This window comes from Lonchura striata, chromosome 13, assembly GCF_046129695.1.
Source record: "Lonchura striata isolate bLonStr1 chromosome 13, bLonStr1.mat, whole genome shotgun sequence".
Lineage (NCBI taxonomy): Eukaryota > Metazoa > Chordata > Aves > Passeriformes > Estrildidae > Lonchura > Lonchura striata.
In genome coordinates, this window is record NC_134615.1 from 18,882,438 (window position 1) to 18,909,395 (window position 26,958).

At 42.3% G+C, this 26,958-nt stretch overlaps 1 protein-coding gene and 1 long non-coding RNA gene across 2 annotated transcripts in view; one reads left to right on the top strand and one right to left on the bottom strand.

The window, feature by feature from the left end:
* Positions 1 to 892, bottom strand: part of LOC110476338 (uncharacterized) — a 302,398-nt gene extending 301,506 nt beyond the window's left edge. The window contains exon 1 of the long non-coding RNA XR_002466392.2: positions 852 to 892. This is a non-coding gene — a long non-coding RNA (uncharacterized LOC110476338). The remainder of the gene's footprint in view (positions 1 to 851) is intronic.
* A 1,165-nt stretch (positions 893 to 2,057) lies between these two features.
* CDYL2 (chromodomain Y like 2) overlaps positions 2,058 to 26,958 on the top strand; it is a 60,353-nt gene continuing 35,452 nt past the window's right edge. Inside the window, exon 1 of the mRNA XM_021541213.2 lies at positions 2,058 to 2,325. Coding sequence (XP_021396888.1) covers positions 2,302 to 2,325 — 24 coding nt within the window. The 5' untranslated portion in view covers positions 2,058 to 2,301. The remainder of the gene's footprint in view (positions 2,326 to 26,958) is intronic.

Genomic DNA, 26,958 nt, shown 5'->3' on the forward strand with positions numbered 1-26,958 from the left:
CTCTTCAAATACCAAATCCCAACAATCCAAATACTGCCGGCAAATTGGAAAGCAGAGAACAAGTCACCGGTTACCACAGTCAGGTAAAAGAAAAATAGTCTCATCTAAGCAGAATGTCTTATTCTTAGGAGTCCAACATCATCACACACCTCTGTAGACCACACAAACCATAAACGTCTTTGAGCTCCAAACTACCATTAGATAGCTTTTATTGAACTCTCAGTCAATACTAAACTGGTTAGCTGGCAAGTTCATAATCACCAGAGGTAATATTCACAGTTCAGGAGATGGGGTCAAGCAAGAGCTGGATGTGCATGCGTGATTTCCTACTTTCATGATAAAAAGTGACAATGTTCAAAATACCCAATATTGATATTTTAAAAAGGAATCCTCTCAGCCAGAAGAGTCTTTGGCTTCACACCACTTGAACAATAGCAGGATTTTTGGTCATAAATAAAATCTTGGAAATAATTCAGTGCTCAATACCAGCAACTTTTATTAACGATTATCACATTCAATAACCCTCTCCAACCTGTGCTCTGAGCAGTGCCAATTCTTACATTCACATGGAAAATCAAGAAGGAAAAAACAACAAATACAAGAAGATTAACAAAAACCACAGCTATGGCAAAGCCAGACCATACAACATTCATCACTGATCCCAGGTGAAAGGGAATGCCTGCCACAAGTCTGCTGTGAGGCGAGAGCAGCGAGTCTGAAACTCAATAACAACTAGAGCTGGCTGGCTACAGAGCCAAGGTGTGAAGAGCTGGTCAGAGAACGCTCTCATGGTGTTCCTTCCTATTTATCTAGGAATAAATAAAATACCGAGAGGACACTCAACACTTTACCTGGAGAAGCACATCCTCCACAGCCCGGAGCCGCAGGAACACGACGTGGTGCTCATCAGCCTCCGAGGGGAGCAGCCCTTACCTTTTGGGCGGCCCTGGCTTCCCACTCAGGGCTCTTTGCCACAGCCCGGATCCTGCCTCCCCTGGAGTCCGCCACTGCTGCAAAGTGCGGCTTCTGTCACCATGAGCTCATTCCTCTTCACAGAACCACCAGTTCACAGCATCAGCCATGGTGGAAGGGACCGTAGCGGGTCATTCTGTCCAAGCAGCGTGCTCTAGGGTCATCCTAGAGAACGCGGCACGGGATTGCATCCAGACCGCTCTTGAATGTGTCCGGACTCGGGTCCCTCACGGCCCGGCTCCTGTGGGAGAAGCTCCTCAGGCTCTGCAGGGATGGGGCGAAGGCCGCTGGGGAGTCAAGGCTCGCTCGGCATCCCCTTCACACGTTCCCCATCTCCCAGGTAAGCACCGTGGGGACGCCAGCAGCCATAGGGCGGCATTTTTCCTCCAAGAAACGACACGGACGGCTCTAAAGTGGCGATGGCCGATGGCTGCGTGTCGCCGCGCATCCCCCAGCCGCTTCAAAATTCCGGCCACCGCCTCCACGTGAAGAGCAGGTGGCGGGGCGCCGCTGGCTTTCCTATCCCCGAGCGGGCTGGCGAACCTGCAAAATGCCTGGGGGACAGCGGGAGAGGAGGCACTGCCGTGCCCGGCGGGCAGCGGGGGCGAGCGGCGCCCCGGAGCCCCGGCGCGCCGCCGGGCCGCCGCTCCTGGGGCGCTCCCGCCGGCTCGGCTCCCTCGGCGGTGGCCACGGGCGGCGGGGCGGCCACGCGGCGCCGGGGGGCGGAAGGTGCCAGCAGGGCCGCCCGAGGCCCCGCGCCCGCCTCTCCCCGTGGTGACCTTGGGCGGGCGGCGCGGCCCTCCCCGCCGAGCGCGCCCGCTCCGGCACCCACCCCTCCAGCCCGCCCCTCTATTTCTTTTTTTTTTTTTTTTTTTTTAATTATTATTTTTTTATTTATTTATTTTGGCCGCGGAAAGAGTTTGAGGCGGGGGGGGTGGAGGGAGGAGGAGGGAGAGGAGGCCGCCGTCAGAACGGCCCGGGGACTTTCCCGGAGGGAGGGCGCGGGGGGACCCGTCCCGGTGCCGGTCCCCGCCCGGGGCGGGAGGCGGCGGCGGCGGGCGGGGTGTGAGGGGAGGGCGGGGGGCGCCGGCCCCGCCGCCGCGGGGGAGACGCGGCTCCCGGCGCTGTGCGCCCGAGCTGCTGCTGCTGCTGGTTACGCCAGCCCCGCCGCCTGCCTCTCCGCTCTCCTCGCCTCTGATTCTGCGCACAGCCAGCCCCAAAGCCTGTCATTCTGCAAAACACAGTTTACTCAACAGAGAGAGCGAGTGGGGGAGCGGGAGAGGTGGAGAGAGGGAGACGGCGCGGAGGAGCCCAGTCCCGCACCCCAGCATGGCTTCGGGGGACCTTTACGAGGTACCGGGGGCCGCGGGGCGGGCGGGCGGCGGGGGGGCGCCGGCCGGGGCGCCGCCGAGGGCAGCGGAGGCGCGTTCGGAGCCGCTCCGCCGAGCCCTCGTAGTTGCCGAAGAGCTGAGGAAATCGCCGAGGGAAGGGCTGGGGTGGGGGGAAAAGGGCTGGCGTGTGTGCCCGGGGGGGGGCAGGGAGGGATGGAGCGGCTCCCCTCCCTTCCCGCTGCCTCTCTCTTTCTCTTTCTCTCTCTACTTTCCATCGGGCTTGATCTTAGCAGGCCTTACAAGAGGGAAGGAGGAAGGAGTGAAGGAGAGCGAGAGTTAGCGGTAGGATGGGGAGGCGATCGCGGTGTGATGAGCCCGGAGAGTGGAGAAAGTCCAGGTAAAGTCATAGGCGCTCTGGACGTGCTGAATGTGCAGATTAGTGCGAAAAAATGCGCCTTAGCGCTGCCGGGAGGCGCAGGGATGGAGGCGGCTCTGCGCCCGCTGTGCAAAGTGCAGGAGCCGGCGCCAGGTTGCTTCACCTCCTGCCCGGGGTGCTGCGGGGGTGGCGGGGGCGGCGGCCGGGCCGGGCCCCGGCTCCCCGCGGGCCGCAAAGTTTGGCGGGGGCCCCGCTCCGGGCGGCCCGGGGTGCGAGGCGGGGCGGGCGGCGGCCCCCGGCCCCGCAGCCCGGCGTGCGCTGCCCCCCGGCCGCGGCGGCGGCGACAGCGGCGGGCCAGCACCGGGCGACGGCCGCCGGGTCCGAGGCAGGCGGGGAAAAAGGAACCGGCGGGCAGTGGGCGAAACACAGCCGAATTTTGACCTCTGGCTCCCAGTTCCAATGCCCCAACTGAGAACGGGTCTAGCCACTCTTGCCACGCCAGAGAATACGAAGGGAGAAAGCTGAAATGAAAAATAAGACACACTGGACATGGGTGCTTGAGAAATATCCAGTTCCAGTGAGTGGAACCAGGGTGGAAGTGTTAAAAGCACCAAACATGACTGGATGTCCTACACTTCTTGGTCTGAAGCACCTCCTCAGGCTCCACATTTCCTAGTGAAATGGCTGTTTGCATTGAGGCTCTCTGGAGTGCAGAATTTAAAAGCCAGGACAGAAACCATCACCTTCCAGTTGGAGCTGTGTGCTGGTGATACAGGTACTGCTCAACCATGAGGTTGTGCTTGGGTGTGGAACTGCTGCTGTGGTTGGTTGGACTTTTTCTCCGTTTGATGATCTTGATGATCAGCTGTAGGGTCTTAAGTGCAATTGCAAGATCTGACAGGTTTCATGTAGACAGTTTTCACTTTGTCGTTGTCTTTCAAAGTCTTTAGGAGAGGTCACAGCTAAGGGGTGACATTGCTCTATTAGGATGATATTTTACTGTGTGTGACACAAACCTCCTCTGAAGTGAGCAGCACTTAAACACTCCTATGTGGTGTCAAATTATCGGAAGTATATGATGATCTGAATAGTGTCACTGACCTCCCCCCCCTCATTTTGCAGTATCTGTCATTTAACTTCGTAATTTTAAGGATATTGTATGTCAGCTGTATTGCTGTTTTGACTCCAGAATAGCCACTGGGAGTTCTATGAAGAACAACTTCGAACCAAAAAAGTTAGTGATACAATTTTAGCATTAGTAGTTTCTGGGATGCATAGAAGACCTTTGTCTGGTGTTCTCTGAGTTGTCTTTAGACATTTGGATTAGTTCTAGAAAGAAACAAAGCTAGTATGTCTTAGGCTAATGGTAGCCATGCTAATTTAGCTCTGACTCATCCTTAAAAAATTCTGCTGTTTTATGATCCTTGTGTTGTAAGATGATGACGTTTGGTAGCTGGATGTGGGCAGTGTCACTGTGTGACATCCAAGTGAGGTTGCTGGAGTGGTCATCTGGTGTGTTCTGTGAGGGAGCAGACCAACAGCCCAGTTTGCAGGCAGTTTTAGGCCCAGTCTCTTTGCAGGCAATTGCATGGAGTAATGAATTTTTGGTACTGTGGTTGAAAGCCTCTGAAACACCTCCTTTTCTTTGTTACTGCACTTGAAATACTTTTGCTTATCATTGTACAATATGGAAGAATTGTCTCCACCGGAACAGGTAGGTGGAAGAAGTGTGGCTGTTCCTTTCTTGTTGTGTGAGGTGTTTGGAAAATGACCTCAACTGGTCATAGTGTAAAATCTTCATCTACATGTTGGACATGTGGCAAAAATGTGTGCAGGGCTTCAGTTATCAATCCATTTGCATTTTGCATCTTCATTGGGAAGTTCTCCATGACAGAGATCAGAAGAAATGTCTAGAAAGCTGAAGAATTTGTATGTCTAATAGGTAGCAACTGTGTAGATGGTAGTGGCTTCATTTAAAAGATGACTACATTTTGTCCTTCCCAAAAAGCAGCTGCATCCTCTTGCAGCTTGGATATCCCACACAGTCAGCAAGTGAGATGAAGTGCTTTGTGCCCTCAGAGCAGTCCCAAGTTCTTGAACAAGTAAAACGTTATGTGGATCGCAAGATAACCATTAAACAGTTTCAGGATTTCACTTTGAAATAACTTGGGACTGTGGGTGTCAGTAAACAATTTGGATCTTATGGTGACATTCCAAAGGTATAATGCACTCCTGATTCCCTTTTCACTCATTAGTAATACCCAAATCCTTCAAAGGTTCATCAAGTAAGACCGGTCATTAACTCTGCAATTGGAAAATGTAATATTAGCTGAAAAATTATTTTTAAAGCCAATCACGACATAGAAGCCCTGATAAAGTATATGGAAAAAGTGTAGTGTGTAAATTGCCTGTATGAACTCATCATACTTTGGTGGTACCCAAGAAACTTTTATAAATTTTGAAGTTTGGAAATAGATGTGCATATTTATCCTGTCAGTTCTTTCATTTTCTACTGTCATGTCATTTTAAAAGGCTTTTCAACCTTTTAAACTTAAAGATAAATTCAATTACTGCCTTTATATTGAAGCAAAATAAGATCACAGACAAAATAACCTCATTGTTTGGTTAGGTAGGTGCCTTTTTCCAGTTAGAAATGGCTTTTAATCATCTGTAATGCCTCCTATTACATTTAGGTTAGGAGTGTGAAACAGGCACCAATTTATTCTAGAAGCAAAAGAACACCCATTAGAACTTCTGTGTTTCCTGGTAGTCTGTTCTAGACATGTGTGGTAGAACCAAGACACTTTACAGCTATAGATAATTATTCCATTGTATGGTAAAATATAGGTGTTAGTGTTGATGTTTCTAAGTACATTTTTTTTTTCCTTTACTAGTAAAGAATGTTGTATATGTCTTAGTATAATTCTCAGGCTATATGAAATACTGCTTTGCCTTTGCTTGACTTTCATGTGCTTATGATTTCAAGCTTTTATGAGTGGGTGAAAGTGTCATGGAATATTCCTTTTTTTTTTCCCCTTGCTTTTCCTCTTAAGAGGTAACCTGTTAAATATTAAACACCTATGGTGCATGTTTCCTTAGAAATAATAATCTTAAAATAAAGGACTGACAAAAAGGGTCTTCAGAGTAGTCTTCAGTAAGGCTGCCCTGGTTTGCCTTGTGCTTTACAATGCACTGTTGGATGCATTGACAGGAAATACTCGTTCATTTCGGCAACAGACAGAAAGGGAAATGTATTTACTTTTACATACCAAATTTGTTAATTTCACATTAAAGAGTTCAGCAACTTGGAGTAATATTTTTCATTTTTCATGTACAATTCCATGTATATTACCTGAACCCAGACAGTTATCTCACAGACTCTGGTATTTTAAGTCTGTGAGAGGCTGTAGAGGGGAAAAAACTTCCATATGAACTGTGCTCCTAACTTTTTTTTCCAATGTTGGAGTATCCTTTTTACTGCAATAAAAACTGCCTTTACTGATGAATATGTGAACCAGTTATCAGTGTGACAGAGATGCTCTTTCACTGCTTTTTTTTACTTAATATTTTGGGGGAGTGGTATGCAATGAACACCATTAGACTTTCAGGGATGATGAAGCTGAAATCTAAAGTGGTAATTTACTATTGTGTCAGATTGTATTACACCTTTGATAAGTGATCTAAAGATTACAGCCAGTTCTCTGAAGGGGACTTAACATGTACGCATTTCTGGATCACAATAATAAAACCAGTTTTTAAAGCTCAGTAGTTATTGCATTAAAGGGAAGAAGTGACATTTTTAAAAATTACATCTTCTCACTGAAATGATGCAATGTCCGTGGCTAAGAGCATGTCCACCACAGTGACACATTTCAATTCAATCTTCGTCTGTTTAATCAGCAGTGTAAGAATGAGATGCAGTTTATTTCAGCTCACAAGATCCACTAGAAAGATAACATACTTCCAGATAATTGCAACATTTCCCATTTATACCTGCACTCAGGTACCAGCAAAGTCAAAACTTGAAGATAATAATGGCACTGTTTGGGCTGCTGAATCCCTATGACATGTGGAAACATGCAGATGGGAGAGAACAGGGTTGAACTTTTGGATTCAAGGTTTGGCTTGAGATGCAGGGTTTAGAAAATTATTTTTGCTTTACAAGGAAATGCAAGTTTTTGAGTCTTGTGCTTTCCATCTTGCATCTCTTTCAATGGAGTCACTTAAACCTGTACTTAAACCTGTTTATTGAACTGAAAAGCAGAAATCTATTTTCTAATTATTTCACATGTGTATTTTCTAAGACAGAGGGGACTTGGAAGAAGATTATATATTTTAGTAAAGGTTATTATTTCTGAAATCAACCTCTATATTGATACAACTGCTCTGTGGTGAAGGAATAGGACTGGCTTCACAAGCAGGTAACAGTGTCTTGAAGTAGGATTTGGGGAAAGTAGAACAGTTAAGCACCTACTCTTGTACACTGGCAAACTGTGGATGCAATGCTGATTTCAGTAATACTGAGCTGGCACTCACAAGCTCTAAGATTTGGTTGTCTATAAGTAACACCTTTTCAATTGTTTTTTAGTGGAAAAGCTTTACTAACACCTATTTTGAAGAATCAGCTATTTATCAATACATTATCATTGATCTGTTCTCAAAATCAGTGTTTAGAAGACAACTGTCCTCAAAATCAAGTAACCTCCAAGCAGTAGGTTTTCTGGATTTCAGTAGGTAGAAATCCAGAAGTTTTGTTGCCTAATGAGAGTTTTCAAGACTCTGTTCCAAATGTGGTGTGATTTGCAGTGAAGACTGTATTCCTCAATCCCAAACTGAGCAATCATCTGAGGTATAAATTGAGGTATAAAGACAATAACAAAGAGTTAACCAGAGGTTCCCTCTGCCCACATCATGGACTTCTCTAATTTAAAGTTACTGAACAAGGTTCAAAAGCAGACCTGAATAACTCTGGCAACATTCATTGTCTTATTAAGAAATTCCATTTTAGAGTTGCATATGGAACATTGCAATGCCCATTAAGGTCTTGTTTACCTACATCATCACTGTTACCACAAGCTCAGCTTCCTCATTACACTGTAAACTGCTGAGCATATTTTGGGACACCCAAAACCAATTGATTTCTTGTTACAATCTTGATAAAGTGTTTTATCTGGCTCAAGTGTAGCTTGCTTCAAGGTACAAGTACTAAGCGTGCTGCTGCTTGGGAGGGACACTGAAACACACCCTTGTCACTCTAAAAAGCCTGAACACTGGAAGTGAAGGTGCCACCAAAGCCACTGAACTGAACAGGCTTCCTTCCCTTCAGTGTCCAGGTTCAGTGCCTATAACTATTCAAAGATTAAAATTGCCTTATTTTTTGTAATGCTTCCTGAATGACAGATACAGTGCTTTATTTTGGGCTGGTCTTTGATTGAATATTAAAACCCAGAAATAAACTCACTGCTTAGTTATTGCTTCTGAAAGTTAAAATGTTTTGAGAGAGACAGCTCAAATAATGACAAAATTTAAATGTGGTCTAATATTGAAGGAAATGGGCTAATTATTTTTTTTAAATCAATGGAGTGATTGTGATGCCCAGCTATGTTGTAAATAGCATTTCTTTGTCCATTCATTTGACTTCTAGCATTAGTACAGTTTCTTGGCTCTGTACATTTTCATCAGTGCAATCCCTTTTTGTTGTTCCTTCTTATCCATATATTTTTCAGATCATTTTTGCAGAACATTTTATGGCACTGGCATCCTGACACTGGCAAAAAAAATTATTAAATAGTTAACTGTTTCTTGCATTCAAACTACTAGAACAATATCATTAAAGTCAAATGTTTGTAACGGACACTTATGCAAACACAAATATTTTGGTTTTGACAAAAGGGAATTCATCCTTTCTGCCTGTGAATTAAAATGTCACACTTTTTGTTTACTGTTAAAACTTTACATTGGTAATAGTGCAACATGGAAAGGAAATACACTTCAGTCTGGTTTCTTCTATTACACGGAACAAATGTAGATTACAGTACTATTTCAATACTATCTCATTATTGAGATAGTATTAAAATAGTACTGATTGATTATCTCAAATATTGCTGCAAATTTATTAGGTCTCTAAAGACTTTTACAAGAAATTGGTATGATTGACCTGTGTAGAAAATAATGATTCTTCACATGGCTCACCAAAAAGAGGAATTAGGCTGACTCTTGCAAAATGGTAAAAGGTTGTATGAGCAGGAGACTACAACAGAACACTGAAACAAACCCATCATTTAAAACATCTGTCAGAAAGACACTTCTGTCTGAAAATAGCAGTTCCCCTACTTGGGCTTTCTCAGATGTCTCACAGAACACCCACAACATTTGCACCCCATTCCTTCAGAGGAGCAAACCAGAAACAATGAAGATATTTTCTTCCTTCAGGTTCTTCAATTCATTTATTTAGATTTTGTTGGGGTGAAATCATCTTATATTAATCACTTATATGTGCTCATGACAAGTGGATTAAAAAGGAATACGAGGGACTACACAGTGCTAAGTCTGAGAGCCATTGCATGCAGATTAGTAGCACCTGTCAAGAAATAGAATTAGCAGAGACATGTGAACATGTCTTGGTTTGGACATGAGGTAACATTTTTATATGACATCTCACACATCCTAGGGTCAATATTTAGAGAAGAATGACTCTGGATGGTGTAAAAGGTTCTTCAAGAAACCTTTTTGTAATATCCCACAGGAGCAGCTGGTAACAAAACCAAACTATGGTCCAGAAGGTTTGGTCATCTCTTAGACCACCTGGTTCACAGAGAGGTGTCTATGAATAGAGGTTTTAAACACTGGTATTGAGACATGTGTTGTACAACAGAGCCATCAATTGCTTGAAAATAATCACATTTACTCCTGATAATTTATAGATTATTATTATTATAATTGTCAAGACAAAAGTTGGCAGTGAAGAGCTGAATGACAGCAACTGAAATTCAGTGCTTACAAATGCAAGCAAATGATCAAAGGAGAAATAATCCTGACTATGCAGGCACAGAAATGAGCCCTGAAGAATATGTTACTATTCTGGTGAAATCTTGGAATCATTGGGGAAGGTTTCTGGGTGTGTCCACATTAGTATATTAATTTGTTAGCATTTTACTTTGGAACACATGCATGCTTTTGAAGTGAATCTCCCTGTGATCCCCAGTTACTACACCTCTGCTTGCAGCACTGTCTTGGAGAGCAGTGACCATACTCCCTTCCAATGAAACTAAACCAGGAAATGTGTTTCAGCTCCTAATGGGTGTCCAGTCCGTGGGACAAGACTTCTAGCAAACAGAAGTTTACATGTTATTAAAAAAGCAATTCAGAATGAAAGAGAAAATTATCATCCTTGTGTCCCTGAGGAACATGGTGCTTCTACCTCTGCACCAGTGCACCCACCTCCAGGAGACAGAAGTGATGCAGAGAAGGACCATCAGGGTGTTGCAGGGGATGGAGTGGCTGTCAGTGAAATGACACCTTATGAAAACTTTCTGGCTGGGTAAAGAACTGATAGACTGGTATAGAAAAGACAGATGGAGGATGTTCAGTTAAGTCAGAGATGAATGCTATTTCTCATTGCACAAGAAAAGATATGCAGCAAAAGAAATAATTAGGCAAGTGACAGAGACAAGGAAAGTACAGTATGTAAATCTTGGAACTCTTTGCCATGGGATGTTGTGGAAATCAGAATTGTAAATGGTTTCAAAGAATGGTAAAACAGCTTCTTGGCAGATTGATACCTTTATACTTTTCAGCACAAACCAATCTTTAAACTGCTAATCATGAGAAGCTGTGAGGGCAAAGCAAGGGCAGCACTTACTCCATAAATGCTGTTTCCTAAGCATCCAATACTAATTTCTGTTTGATATACAACACGTTGAGCTAAGTGGACCTTTCGTCTGACCTCTATGGCAGTTCTTAGTTTTCTACTTACTACAGTCATTAAACAAACATAGTTATTGACTACGGTGTTGATATGGTCTGCAGAGATCACAAACACTTGCCTTAAAAGTTGTATCCCAGTATTCTAATTCTTAAACCCTCTGAATTAATATCTTTGCAAAGCAAAGGACAAAACAGAATAGAGGGTTTGGTTTCTGCTTTAGAACCCTCACAGTCTAGATTTAGAATCATAGAATCAATAAATTTGGAAAAGTCTTCTAAGACCATTGAGTCCAACCATTAACCCAGCACCACCATCTTCACCGCTAAGTCGTGGCCCCAGGTGCCACATGCACTGCCTTTTGAACATTCCAAGGATGGGAATTCCACCACTGCCCAGGACAGCCTATTCCAGACTTCTAACAAGTTGCAGTGTGTGGTACAAGCAAACAAAAAACTAGAAAAAGAGAGGAGGTGATAAAATAACATTGAATCAAACTCTTGTAATAAAGTGAAGTTTTGGCTTCCTGTTGTAGCTCTGCTTAATAACTGGGGAATAAGGAGTTAAAGATAAACTAGAAAACTTTCCAGTAAATGCATGGCATGAGGCAAATGATTGAGTCGATGTTACTGGAAAGTTACATTAATGGAATAACATTTTTTTGATGAACAAAATAAGGTTTCCCCTACAAGAAAAGCATTTTAGCATCTTAAAGGGTTTATCCACAGCTTTCCCACATTTATGGTTTTGGATTGGATTCATACCCTTCCTTAATACTGTAGAGAATTGTCAGTCTGCCTTACCTGAATATACATCAAAAAGCCACTAACTTTCAATTAACTTTGAATAAGCCCATCAAGTGGTTGTTCTGTTGTTCGGGGGTTTTCTTCCAGAAATGCTGGTTACTAATATACTGACATATATAAACAGTCTCATTTCTAATTGCCAGCCTGACCTGTCAAATTCTTCCACACATACACAGTGAAGTTTTCTGTGACATCACTTGGCAGTCACTCCAACAAAAGAAAGAGCGTTGCTCATATATCTTATTATTCTTAGTAATATGAGAGATCTTAAAATAAAGTGTGATATTGCATGATTTTTTAAAAGACTACTTTGTAAAATTTGTTTAACTCTACTAATGGACTTGCCTTTAAATCTTACACAGTTGAAATTTGCTCTCAAATTTTTCATTTTTTGGGGAAGGGAGAATTTTGCAAAATATGAAATTACATTAATACACCTAGTGAATTTGTCTTCCTGAAGTCTTTTGTGGTAAGTTTCAAGTATTTTAGCATGGGAAATCTGACAGGAAAGATGCTGGAGAAATGCTGAGAAGTAGGGTTCAAATGGAAGGAAAAAGCACTGTAATGCTTACAGGGCTTATAAATGGGTTCTGAGAGAAACTGCAAATATGTTGGTCGCTATGTGTTTTGGTGTTTAATGTAAGGGAGGAATGGAAGACTGCAGTGCAAATGGGAATGCATGAATTAAGGATGACAGAGCATGGGAATACCTTCGTTGATGAGAAGCAGAGGAAGTAGCAAACTTTTAAGTTCAGCAATGGTGCAACATAGTGGCAAAGTTTCAAATTAAATAGGAATGGGACTCACATATTAAAAGCTATATGGGGAGGAGGACGGAAACTTTAGATCCCAAATTAAGTACCAGAAATTAGAGGGGACAACTACATTTATGTTCAAAAATTACTTCACATGATTTCAGGGGAGATAACCTGAAAGTTCTTGAAGGAATGATAAATACTGGCTGAGGAGGGCCAAGAACTTTGTGATTTGTCTGCAGTAACTGGAAGGAAGAGTTTGTAATAGAGTCCAGGCGCATAAACTCATGCTTTCCACAATCTGAAAATTGGGAAAGTTGAGAAAAAACTTGCACCATTGTGTTCAGTAAATATTAGCACTGGTTCATAATTTTCTACTGTGCTGACAAGTCAGAACCAATGTACTGTGCTACAACAGTCAGCAAAGGACATGGTAGTGATGATGAAGACCTTGACACTGTTGTGTTCATGTAGTCACTATTACAGACCTTATGCTGCTGTTTGCTGCAGATTAATACATGGCGGTATGCAGTGTTTGTACAGTCAGCAAAATACATCATGGTATGGAAACAGTGATAAAAGTAACAGGAAACTGAAAGAAGCAATGAAAAAGAAATTATTTCGAGGGTGTGTTTTGATGTGTGGTTTTTAGGGTATTTTGTTTGTTTCATTTTTTACAGTGGAAATGCAAAATTACCTCTTTTCTGTCTGTGTGTGTAAAAACAGTGTGAGACAGGCAATTGAATAGACAGGCAGTTCAGGTAGCAAAATTCAGTAAGACTGGATGTTCCTCTATCTTACCTTTATGATCTGTTAATGTCTTATGTGCAGTAGAAGCCCTAATCATCTGTGCATTGATGATACACAGAAGGTGTAACAGAAACACCAGAGAAGGTTGTTCTTGATAATATGTTTTTACCTATACCAATGAAATAGCTTCTCTTTCCCCCTGCACACACAGAAACCCTTGGGTTTCTTAAGAAAAGGATTAGGCCCTTGGCAAGCTTTTATGGCCTTCCTAATTCTGCATTCATTTGCCTCTTGGTGTCAAGCATGGTGATTGTCAATTAACTGTGGGAAGTGTGGATCTCTCTGAGGAAAATACCTGAGTATCAAAGTGCTGAGCAACGCCTTCAGAGCCAGCGTGATTTGGATCACATCCTTCCTCTACTTTTTGGTGGTTTAGGACCTTCTGCAGCATTCTGCACACAATAGTGATGTGTTAGTGCTTTTAGGGAAGCTGAAGTGTAAATACACCATCAGAATACACAGCAAGCAGGCTGCCTGATGGCCTGATGGAACTCAGGAGCATCAGAGGCTGTGCTCCTCCCCTGTCCTCACTCAGCATTTGGAGGCCATTGGAAGGAGACTTTTCACCAGCAGCAGATGACTTCCATTGCCTTTCCAATGTGCTTGCATCAGATAGATGATGGGTTAAAGCAGGAGTACAACAGTGGCCTTGTCATCTCTCCCTGCTGACTAAGGCTTCTGTGAACAGTCTGTTGTATGCCATTTATCAAATGGATCAAGATAATAAAAATTACAAGCTCCAAGGGAGACGCCCCTTTTTTTCATTGTATACATCCCAAGATTTGCATTATTATTCTCATCAGTCTTTTGTTACACTGAGAATGTGCTTTCATTGAAGAGCAGCATGGCTCAACATGTGGACTTTCAGTTGTAGTTCATAATCTCCTATGAGCTGCCTCTTGCTGCCTCAGGAAGCATTAAAAAACTTTCAGAATTGATGGAAGACTGTTCTTTCTCCCAGCTGAATAGCATCTCCCCAGCTTTGTCATGGGCACCACAAAGGATGACAGATCCTTTTCCTGCATTGTTTGACCATCCTGTGCTTTGGCTTTCTGACATGACATCACTCTCAGTATTTCCAGTGAGTGCTTCTCAGAAGCATATCGGGTATTGCAGTGGCACAGGGTGACTGGCAAGCTGCTGTGGGCTGTGATTCAAATTGTTCTGCAACTGTGCTGCTGTTAGTTTTTGTGCTTCCTCTGCTCATGTCAAACACCACTGACAACCTGCTCTGTTTAGAAGAAAGGCAGGTCTCCTTTTAACATGAACTGAACCTTCTATTTGTACCATGAATGATGCAATTTCTTCCCCTGCCATTAACTGCTACTCTTGTAGCCTATTTAGTTTACAGGGGAAAAAAAGGTCTTGCTTACTGATCAATAACAGATTGAGTTTACATACAGTTTTTATTTTGGATATGCAGTTTGCATTGCTGGTATATCCTAGCTTACACATCCCTTGATTTTCTACAGTCCATTTGAAGATATGTGTCCAAAGGACAGGTGACAAACCGGGACAATATTCTTTTAAGTTTTTTTAATCCCCAAGCCACAAGGCAGAATTCCTTTAGTTAACTGAAATAAATTCTGCTTTAATGTAACACTAAGATGTCCAGTTCCCCTTACTAATTCTAAGATTCTGGGGAGCTCAGAACAGCTTTAACAGAACTTTTCCCAAACATCTTTCTTACTTCATGTCCATCTGCTGTTTCTCCTGTTACCACCAAAAGGCAGCCATTCTACGATAACAAGTATCTTAAAAGTTGCAGTGTAATGGCAGTCGATCTTTCCAAGAGCTACGTTAGATACCGAGGATGTTGTTTAATAGTGAGAAATCACCAAGGTATGTTTTGGATGTACATTTAAATATATACACTTTGTCAGGCATTGAGGGGATATCTGGGGATTGCCTACAGATATTTAGTAGTTGATATATCACTTATTCAAGATGTGGAAAGTACTTGAGAAGTAAGCCTCAGGGTTAGCAGAGGAGCTGTGTGATAAGCCTTAGATCTCACAGAAGAACTGATAGCAAGACCTACCTTTTCATTCCCCCTCTGATTATACGGTAGTGCAATGCAGCTTTGCAGAGACACATACAGCATAACTGAGGGAGGCAGAGGATGAACCAAGGCTGATTTACAGCAAGTTTTGAGGCTTTCTTTTTCTTTTGAACTGACTAATCTGTAGCCCCATTTCTGAGAAGGTTACTTGAACGTGTGACTCAAACAGAGACATCTCTGAACAGGGGAAACCGGTGGCTGCAGCCCTTGTGGGACAGAAACTGCTGAGTGCTCAGTGCGCGCTCCCCTCTGCAAACATGGTGGCAGCTGCTTTCGATCTGTGGCTTCTCACTGCTATTGTGTGAGGGAATCACACTCTGAGTTTCAAGAGCCACAACAGACAGTAAGTAAAGCTGTGGCTCATCTAGGACTGGGTGTTATTTTAATGAGCTTAATAAATCCTATATAGGACTGAAAGTTTCTTTGGAGTTCTCAGTCCTGCAAAGCAGTGCTGTCAGTCTGACCTTTGAGCCTTGTACACTGCAGAGCTCTGAAAAACTGCACCACTTCTATGCTGCACCAATTTCAGCAACATCAGCAACCCCAGTGGAAGTATCTCACCCACTTTAGCAGCTCTTCTCAGCATCAAGTTGATCAGACATTGTACTGCAAAGGGCTTCCACTGCCACAGCTCACCATGGTCACAGACACTGAAGTCCTGGTGGTCCACACTCACTTAGAAAGAAAATTATTTGCTTTGTGAAAGAAGTACAGAAGATAAGGAGTTGGGATTTTGTTAACCAAACTCATCACATGATTAAAGCTGAAATGTTCATGAATGTTGTTCTTGTAAAGCATGAATGGCAAGGATTCACTTCATGTACAGTATGGACACTGACCTTCAAAGGGAAAAATTCATTGCAGCAGCATTTATCTCACTTTTGGCAAAGCTGGGTGATGAACTAATATAATTTTTTTTTTTTAAGTACTATCACAACTGTTTTCTGGCTACGTTACAATTTCATTAATGGATGTGTATTGTAAGTTATCTATCCTTTGGATAGTCTACTTTGGAACAATCAAACTAAAAAATGGCTTTTATAAAATTATTTCTGTGAAGCTAATACCAAATGCCGAGAAATATGGTAGCTATATGAAGAAAATTAAAGCCCTAGGGCTAAATATTTTTATAAAAGTCATTTAAAAACAGAACTTCAACTAACTAAGTTGACCTTGGTTGTTACTATGCTGGAGAGCTTCAGTTTTGTAGAGCTGTAAGTATAACACTGTTTTAATTACTTACCAGAATCGGCCAGTGGTGTAAGGTTATGACTTCTACTAATAAAAATCTGCAGCTTTTGATTGAGATGATTAGGGAAATGTCCAATGTGCGATTGAAATGGTTTTCAGGTATCTAAATCCAAAAGATATGTGAGGGTTTGGCCCTTAAGTGAAAATATTCACAATTTTCCAGAACATTCCTGGAGCAAAAGGTTGTGTCTGTCTTCCAGGAAAAGGATGCTATCCTTGAACACAAACAGGATTGCTGCATCTTTCCTTAGGGTAGATCTGTGCTGCTCATTTTTGTGTGAGTGTAGCTCAGACAAGCAGTAAATCTCCCATGTGGCATATGGGTAAGGCAGTCACTTCACCAGCAGGGATGTACAATTTGGGCAGTACACACAGCCATTTCAAAATCATTCCTAATCCCAAACCACTTGTTCTATTCTGAGGCTCTGTAAGGAACTTCTCCACTCAGCCCTGCTCCGTTGCTCTTCCCATCCCTTGCCTTTGTGCTGCCAGTGGCATTTCCCTGGATGCTCTCCTTGTCTTTGGGAAGTCTCCTGGCAGCCCTGCTGTGCCCCTGCCCATCTCCATCTCCCTGGAATCCCGCTGCCCCTCTCTGCTGCCTCCACGCACAGGAAGGCCTGGAGGATAAGACAGACTATCCACAGCTGACTCCACAGAGAATCTGGCCTCAAAACTAAACTCAGGGTGTATTTTTGAACATCACATAAATGCTGCAAAGACAGGAAAGTGTTGCTGATGGTACTCCCTCTGTCTCCCTCACACTTGGCTGCGCTGTGCCAGGGAGCTCCTGTGCCACTAATGCAAACACTCACTGAATTCACCCCATGGAGTTCCCTGATGATGCAGAACCGGGTTATTTCAGTGGAATTTGATTCACTAGTCATGAATTTCATTTGAGAAAATCATGCCATTTTTGGTTCACTGTCTTCTCTAAAAGTGACAGCAGCTCTTCTACATACCCCAACAGGCTCAGCAAACTATTTAGTCAGTTTGAGATTGACACGAAAATGCTGTTACATCTTCATTTCCCAAATGCAGCTGATGGTGAATCCCTTGTGCCTAGTGACTGGTCTGTCAGGTCAGCAAAACCAACCCCTTTCTTATTTTTGGGCAAGTATATCCAAAAGTCACTTTATTTTTTGGATAAAAAATATGAATGTATTCTACTATGGTAAAAAATATATGAGACACTAACTCAAATTATTTAACTCCTTACATTCTATTAATGTTCCATGTGTTTGGTTTTAGAACACTCCTAGAGTGTTCTGTTTCAATTTGTTTAATTGGCATTTTTGAATTAATGCCATAGGATTTTTAATAACCAAAACACTGAAAAAAAAATTTTAAGGTAAATTGTTAATTTTTTATAGATGTGCATCTTTCATAGATTACTTCTTTTTAAGCTTTTGCACTTAGGTAGTATTATGACTCTAAATTAATCCAAATACATATTTAGCACTTGAACTTTTTACAAACAAACAAGGCTATTTTCCTGTTTCCAGCAGGGTACGGATCTATGCAGATGTAAAGCAGTTTGTAGACAGATGTGGGTAATTATATAGTTGTTTGCAGTGATCCAGTATAGCACAGTGAAAACGTCTCTTTGGCCATGTGACTGAGCACATGGGTACAGATTTAAGACAATAAGTAATAAACTTTTTTTACCAGAAATAAAACTGGGGCACAAAACTGAGCACATCTTCCTTGCATTTAATTTTTCCATTTTGGTTAGTGAAAATTGTGCTGTTTTAAGAGGAGGTGATTGTTTTTCTAAGCAATAAAACTAAGGAAAGAAGTTACTTATATTGATCTGGTGAAAGCAGTTATTGTAGTCCCACACTTCATAAAAAGTGCTCTCTCCCAATAATACACAAAATAACATGAATTTGAACTTTAAACACAGGTGATGAACCCTAACATCTAGGATGAAGTTTCAGAATATGACTCTAAAGCAGCTACAAAATTTTAGACAGAGCTGTCACATTAGCTTCCAAATTTTACAAAATGTAAAGAAATACTGAGACCATCTGTTCAGTAAGTTACAAACCACTTTGCAGGATTTAATGTTTGGAAAATTAAATTAACTAAGAGATATAAAAAGTGCCAGTGGCTGGAAGTTTGCCCTTCAAAATTAGAGTTGAGACACACTTTCTAACATTAAGGCTATAGCATTCTATTTCTGGGACTTTGATTCACTATCAGCAATGGTGTACTTTCTGTGAATCACTTCAAATTAAGACATGATGACTTTGTAATAATGTGGTTAAAGCAAATCAGAATTTGGGACCTTTTGAAGAACATGGGTGAAGAACATTCCTGTGCAACCCAGGATGGCTTCAGTGGGTATAATTGTCCCTTTTGCCATTCAAATCTGTAACTGCGAGCCTGTAAGTAATGTCATGACACACAAATAAGCAAATCTGGGCGCTCATACTGAAAAGAAACATGGGTTCCTCTTAGCAGAGTGGCTCTGGGACTTCTTTGGTGCCCTGGTATGCAGAACTTGTTCTAGATCTGTGTTAGAGTTTTAATCTACGTTTCTTTGGGTTTTTTGTGTTATCAAGACATTATATCCCCAAAGGTTTAGAGCCACAGAATAAACATTTATCAGAAAAGGAAAACTTTTGTGACATTGAAAAAAAAGCCTTGTGATATCATATATCATTTATTCTAGAAGGTCACTGTTATTTTAATAGTTTTGTGGTTTTCATTTTATACTATACACTAAACACCTAAAATGCTAGAAACCTCAAGCTCAAATACACAGAGTCTGCCTCACCATTATTTCTAGAACATTTGATGAACAGGATATTATTCGCTTTTTATGTTAAACAGTGGTTAATTTATAGTTTGAAGGCATGGTGACCAACTGTTGAAGAGTGAGTTCTAGTGTGTGAATAAACTATAAAGTGCAGATCACTCTAATGGAGCGGAAACTTCCAATATTTTACGCTGTTTCAAATAACAAGTCATTTCAGACTCTAATAATTCAGAATTATACATTTTTTTCACTGTATACACAGTATATTTAGATTATCACTGGATGCCCTTCATTGAACAATGCCCACAATTACTTACATAATTAGATGTAATGTTGCTGACTTAACAGTCTGTGACTAGATGGGCACTAGAAAAGGGAAAGAACCATGTCTTGTGGACGGTTTATTATCCCATATAATTTTTGGGGTTTTGATCTGTTTGTGTCCGGCGTGGCAGCTGTCCCTGCCCCAGCTCTGGGGCTATCTATCACAATGTTTGGGAGCCAAGATGGGCTGTCCAGAGGGAGTTGGGGGTGAGGTGGGAGGCAGCCCTTTCATTTCAGCACGTTCTGTTCAACAGGATACACGCAGCCAGTATCTCTGACCAGGATCCTGCTGTTTCTGTGGGTTTTGCCTGCTTCTTTTGGGTTTTTTTGCTTCGGCACTGGGACTGAGCTTGCCAGCTTGGCTTCTTTTGCTGCTCTGCCGTTGGGAAGCCCAGTGCCAGTGCGTGCCCACCAGCACCAGGAACACATCGTTTCCCACTGAGCACTGTCCCCACCCTCCTCACAGCCCAGCCCCAGGGACAGCCAGTGCTGGTGAGCAATCCCAGGGAGTCTCCCTGGGATTTGGGAGCCAAGCTGCTGCTGCCCAGTCCCCGCCGTGCCTCCACAGCTCCTCCAGGGTCTGTGCTACACTGGAGATGTCTGGGAGGTGCCGTGGTCCAGCTCCAGCTGCAGAGCCCCAGGCTGAGCTGCCCTGCCATTCCAGCTTGCTGTTCCTGAGGTTTCCTGGTCAGCTCCTGTCGCTGTGCAGAGGAGCACGGGGGGGTTTGGGAAGGAGGGCTGCTCCTGAGGTTTCCTGGTCAGCTCCTGTCGCTGTGCAGAGGAGCACAGGGGGGTTTGGGAAGGAGGGCTGCTCCTGAGGTTTCCTGGTCAGCTCCTGTCGCTGTGCAGAGGAGCACGGGGGGGTTTGGGAAGGAGGGCCCTTCTCCATGCCCGCCATTCCGTGCGGCCGGCTCGCGCCGCAGCGCCCCCTGCAGCCACGGGGGAATCAGTGCGCCCCTGCCTGGCCAGGAGCCAGCAGCGCCCCCGCTGGCCATGCCCGGAACTGCAGCCAAGGGGAGTGCCTGCGGCCGAGAGCGGCTGTGGTTGCATTCCACGATTCAATATTTATTCCATTTTTTTAATAAACAGGTTTTTTTCACTTTCACCCCCTGGTATCCATTTCTCTCATTGACAGAAGGAAAGGGAGCTATTGAAGCCCTTTTCTCCTTAGAGGAAACACTAATTCCAGGACACTTTCTCCTGAAATTTGTCTTGAAACTGAGACAAACCAAAATCGTAAAATGCAGATGCTGGGGTAAAGAGAGCCTGAAAAATATCTTTGTTCCTTAAAGATCTGACTTTTTAATAATATTTTTTAAAGAGTAATTAAAAAAAAATTGAGGCCAAATAGATTTTTTTTGTTGAAGATAAATTGCACTTCTGACCCTTACAAAAAAATTGAAGCAACTTGGACAGGACTGTCCATTTTGATACATATAGTATTCTGAAGGGTTTAAAAAATGAGAAAGTACATCACCAAACAACTGAAAGTAGAAAGATTTCAGATATTCAGATTATCTCGAATAAAAAATTGATATTCTGCGGCCATCAGAGGAATTTTAAACACCTCACAGTGCTCATCTGAGTAAGGAACATTTCCAGCAAAATGTAGGAGATGTACAGGTGATTCAGACACTTTTTTTCTTACTGTTACCATCAGAAGACTCTTTCCAGCCATTTAGAAAGAAACTGGAAACTATTCCATCCATTTCTCCCCAGTGTCATTAAACCAGTATTTATCCTTACACATGTCATAAAATATTTGTGATTCCCTCTAGAGGTAATTCACAGGTGCAAACTTGCCTTTTAAAACCTGCAGTAACTATTTATGATTGTTGCATTAATGGAATCAGCAAGGCAGGAGCTGTAAAGATCCTGGAGCATACGGTGCTGCCTTTGCCCACACTGCACAGTCCATGTGACATTCAGCAGCCAAGGGCAAGGTCTTTTCCAGAATAACACCAAATTTTTGCACAGCAAAACTAACATCTCTGTCTTTGGGGCACACTAGGCAATCATTAGCAATTTTCTGACAGACACTCTGTAGGAGATTTTGTGATTAACATATTCTGACCATTTCATTTCAAGAACAAGTCAAACATTATGGCACGTTATTTATTAAAGGAAAGAGCTCATTGCTCTAAGCTCCACCTGTAATGCTGCTAAATAACAGTAATGAGCATTAGTATCCATGTAGTAGGATAGGTTTACATGGTGCTTTGGAACGATGAAAATAACATTTCGGAGTGGTAATTGGGGAAATATATACTCTCTAGGGAAATCTTCCAATTGTCTAAAAACAAACTTGGTTTGTTTAAATCCTTCTTGCATGACCACAAAAGTGTCTTGTTTCTTTGGAATTAAAATTTAAAAAATTAAACATGTGCACATCGTCTTGAAATCTTCAAAACATGAAATACTTTCTTATTAACTAGAAGGCAAGATTACTTATTCTGGATACCTTACATTAGTTATTAGCCCTAAAAATATTCCAGAAGGGTGAAGTTTATGTTCCTTCGTTGGACCACAGCATATAAGCACATACAATACATTATAAGTATAATAAAAGGAAAACTTTTCCCAGTATTTATCAGTATTTCTGCTAAGGTACTAAGAATATAGCACCTCTCCATTGTGGGTGTTTGTTTCTGTGATATTTTTTCTATGTATGCCTTTGTACACAACTGCTCTTTGGAGAGAAGCAACAGCTGAAGTGTAATCAAAAATTCCATATGTTATTGCAGAGCCATATAATCCAGATGTAGTCTTTTTCCCACATATTCATCTTGTGAGTTTCTTACCCTTCCCAAGCATGCCAGGAACCTTTGGTCTTATCAGGCCATTATATTATATATTCTGCTCCCAAAATGTGAGGTGTAGGCAGCAAGTACCAGTACAAAATGCACATATACAGCACAAGTTAATCTTGGGGATTTTTTTCCCTTTTTGTTTTTTTTTTCACTACGCTTCAAAACAGATGTGCTTCACCAAAATTTTCATTTTGGTGCCCTACATACTAATTATTCCAATACACCTTTCCTGTTTTCCATACCAGATCTGAAATTACTTCACAGAGTGGGTGTTATTTTGAAGATGGGGTACATATAAGCAAAGAGAACAGCTGAGATGGTGACAGGGAGTTGGAGCACAAACTCTGACCTTGAAGCCCCATCTAAGCATCCTATCCTGCAGAACACTCTATTACTACTTCAGCACAAACCTCCAGGACAGATACAGGAAACACAAGTATATTTTGATCCACGTATTTCCTCTCAGCTTTGTGGTAAAGGTTTGGCAACTCTTATCCCTGCCTTTAATTCCATCATATTGAACAAAAAGCAAATATACAGCTGTTGCCATGGAGCATGTTGTATGTTCACACCCCAGCTTAGCACATTCCTTCTTCTGCTTATACCATGAATACATTCATTTAAACACTGAAAAGACACTGAGGAATGACTTCACAATGTATCTCACTACTAAAAAACATCAATTTAATGACTAAGAAAATCTTTTTAACCTCATGAGCAGCTGACCTAGGTCTTCAAACCCATCTTTTTGTACATCTCGAAGAGTGGATGGCTCTTGCTGTATGACTGAAGGCAAACAAACCCTAATGGAACCAGGTCAAAGAAAGTTGGAAGCTCAAAGCTTCTTGTGGGAAGCTCCCTTCCAGCTGCCTGGTGAGTCTAAACTCAGATTAATTGAGTCAATTTACACACACACACACACACACACACACACACACACACACACACACACACACTTACACAGATTGCACAGAACTCAGTTTTTCAAATGGAGATGCTTTTCTAAGTAAAAAAGAATGAATAAAGAATTAGTAAATTATTAGTAAATATTTTAGGCAAAGTATATTATGGAATCATATAATAATGCAGGTTGGAAGAGACTTTTGGAGGTCATCTGGTCCAACCCCTTGCTTAAGGCAGCAGCAACTTATTGAAGTTGCTCAGGGTCTTGCTCAGTCAAGTTCTGAATATCTCTAAGAGTGGATATTCCAGTGGATATTCCACAGCCTCTCGGGACATCTGTCCCAGGATTTGACCACATGTATGGTTTGTGCTAGGCATGACAGTGAGGACAGCAGAAGATTATTACTGACTCATTAGAATCAAATTAATTAGCTGTCCAATTCATAAGAGTCCTAGAAGTTAAAAGTCCTATTTGTAAGCTCATAAACCATTTGCAAGTGGGCTCTTAGTATTAGAAGTGACTCAGAGGTTTGTTATACTGGTGAGAATTTAAGTGTCCATTGATGAAGTATCTGGAAAACAGTTTGGGTGTTGGAGCACCAATGTGCATTGGTCTCTGCACTAACCCTCAATTAATAACAAGCAGACAGCTGCAGCCTTCCCCAGCTCCAGTTTGTGACTGGCATAGTGCCACGGAAAGAACATACACTAACCCAGTCCCAGTGAGACAAATGTAGGAATCAATCTCAGAAAAACCTACATTTATAAAAATATAGTTCTGTAATTGCCCTATTCTACAGAGGGACATGGAACAAAGCCCTTTGCCACATTGCTACAAATGCATCCAGGAGCAGCTGAGATATTCACACAGCCGCCAAGTTAGGAATCTGACTAACAAATACATGGAAAATTTCCTCAGTAATATATTCACTACTTACATATTCAATACTGCTTCGAGCATAGGCATTTCTAAATGGTTCCTCAGCTTCATCAGAGTTCCAGTCTCACCCTGACACTAGATGGGTCTGCACCATCTCTGAACAGAAACAAAAGGTAACTGCAGCATGGAGATGTGCACATGCCTTCACAGGAGCCCTTGGAGTGATCTGACAGGCATTTGGAGCAGGATGGGAAGATCTGTACCTCTCCACCTGAGAAACCCCAGTGCTGTTCCTTAGGACCTCCTTGAAAGGAGTAATGGATTCCAGTCCTGAGCAGCCCCTATGGCTGGAAGTACTGCCTGGCTGGAAGTACTGCCAGCACTTGGCTGAAACCTTGTCATCAGGAATCATGATGACCTGAAAGAACTCGGGACTCATCACTTAACAAGTCCTTGGCTTGAGTGCATTACCAGGGCTGACAGAGGACTCACTGAGATCAAGGAATGGTGTCCATCTGTTGCCAAAGGCAGCTTTTAAGAGATGTAGGGCCAGAGGACAGCAAGAGGGTAACCTGTGGCTGTCTCCTGGGCAGCACCATGGTGGCTGTGATGGCAGCTCCTGGGGACTCTGCCTTGCCAGAGGAGTTTTGGGGCAGCGTGTGGCCAGAGCGTGCCATGCAGCGTGTGTGGGCAGCCTGACTCACTGCAGACACTGGGACAAGCCCAGATGTGCCTTTCACCCACCCTGGAAGCAAACAGCCTCCTCAGAGCCCAGCTGATTGCTCCAAAGCACACTTTGTTAAATCAGTGGATGTGCTTTCACACCCTGTGTCTCAGTGTTTAGAGCACTGTCCCCATATTTTAAATGCAGATTTCTCATTAGCTGCACTCTCAGATGATTTAAGATTCATCTGTCTGATGAATATTAACAGCTTTCATAACTGCCTTTGCTGCTGTCCATAAGATAGTTTGTTCCTTCCAAGCACCAATAGGAAGTTGGTTTTACACGGGGCAGAATTCAAATCTCAAACACAAATTAAATCTGCAGTGAAAACCAATGCTATAATTGAGGCCAAAACTCAGCCTACTGACCCTGCTCATCTGAATACTATTTCTATGGGGATAATGATGTATTATTCTTCCTTTTTGACAATTACTTCTTCACAGATAATTTTTGAAATTTTCTGTGCCATTTTTCTGTGATGTTGCTGTGGTATCCTGGATACTTAGTTGTAATATTCTGGGCTCCTGTCACGCCATTATAGTTGCCTAAAGCATGTTTCTTTATTCCTTTTTCTGCTCTACCTTTCTTTTTGGCTCTTTCCTGTATTCTGCCACCACATTAACTTCATTTGTGTAACCACAAAAATGAAGAATTCTACTGAATTCTGAAAGAAACCTTTGTGTTTCATGAGTTTTCTTCCCTTATTATCCCACTACTTTACAAACTGCTACTTCAGCTTTTCACTCAAAGGATCACCCCTCAGCCTTCTGTATTGTACAAAGTCATCTATTTTTAGCCCTTTCCCTTTAAAACCTATCACTGCATGGTATTATTCACAAATTTGACTGTTACTGCTTTTGCTATATGGATGTTCCAAACCAGCTGCCCCTTATTCTAGCCTGGATACAAAGTATGAAGTGGATATATGATTTATCCTTATCATCTCACCTCGTCCCTGTCCAGTCATTCATATAACATGGACAAGTTTTTTTAACATGGACAAATATTTTCTTCTCCCTTCTGTGTCAGTGATGGGGAGAGATTAGTGTCCTCCTTCACATTCAGATCCACCAGTGCTGGAGGTTGTCTTTGACTTGCTTCTCTGTCAGATGTGCATTACTGTTTTCCTGGTTCTGGCCAGGACAGGGTTAATTTTTTGAGGGAGCCAGGAGGAGCATGGCCCTGATGTTGTTCTATACCACCTCACATAATTTCTAGGGACAGGGAAAGGGACTCTTCCAGGGAGTGGGGGTTTCTTCCAGTCAAGAAAATGTGGAAGAGGGAGCTGTCTGGTATTGTTTACTTACAGGAAATTTTTCTGTGTGAATTATTTATTTTCTTTTACCTGTTGTTGCTGTTACTGTTAATTTTTATCTCATCACTGTTTCCAGTAAATTGTTCATATCTCAACCCATGGTCTTTGCCTTTTGTGTCTCCAGTTGGAGGGGGATGAAGAGCAGAGGGTGTTTTTAGTAGGATTACTAAATTGGAAAATATAATTTCTAAGTCATGACAATAATTTAAAAAATAGTTATACCTCCCTGTGTGCAAGAACTACAAAATGCAAACTGCTACTGGAGATTCTTTGCACAAAAATCACTGTTTCATATCCTAGATCTAGAGTAACTACATCTCATTGTCCATTTGTCTTGTTTTCCAACACAGAGCCTTCATTTTTACCAAGCTGTCATTTCAATCCTTGAAAATCTCTGCAAACCTATTGCATTATTCTGCCTTAGATATCCCTGTAAAATCCACTTTGAGCCCTTTAATACAATGGCCACTTGGACTGACCAGTGTCCCCTTGTCCCACTCTTGTCCCTCATCTCCTCTTTGCCATCTCACCTATGCAGAGCCTCCCTGTTCAGTTGGTAAATGTCTCTGAACATCTGAAATCCCAAATCCTCAACACCTAAAGACACATCTAGTGATGCAGAGCTCCCCAAAACCAGAGCTTTCACATCTCTGTGTTCAAGTTTACCATTTTGCTGTAAAAGGGCTAAGAAAATATTTTTCTACCTGCCCCACAAGAACATGTGGTTTGTTTTATGACAGTCGTACCAGTAGCATTTGGAAAGCAATGACTCACTGAGTGGTAGTACAGCAAACAGTTCAAATATTTGTTTATGCTGTATTATAGCTAAACCTTTGTGTTTTTTTAATGTGGAATCTTCACTTCTGACTAAGCTTTGGGATGGATGTAAAAGTGTTGAACTGAAGTCCTGGCCTTGAGTTGAATCTGAATGAAGCCCATATGGTGACAAAAAAT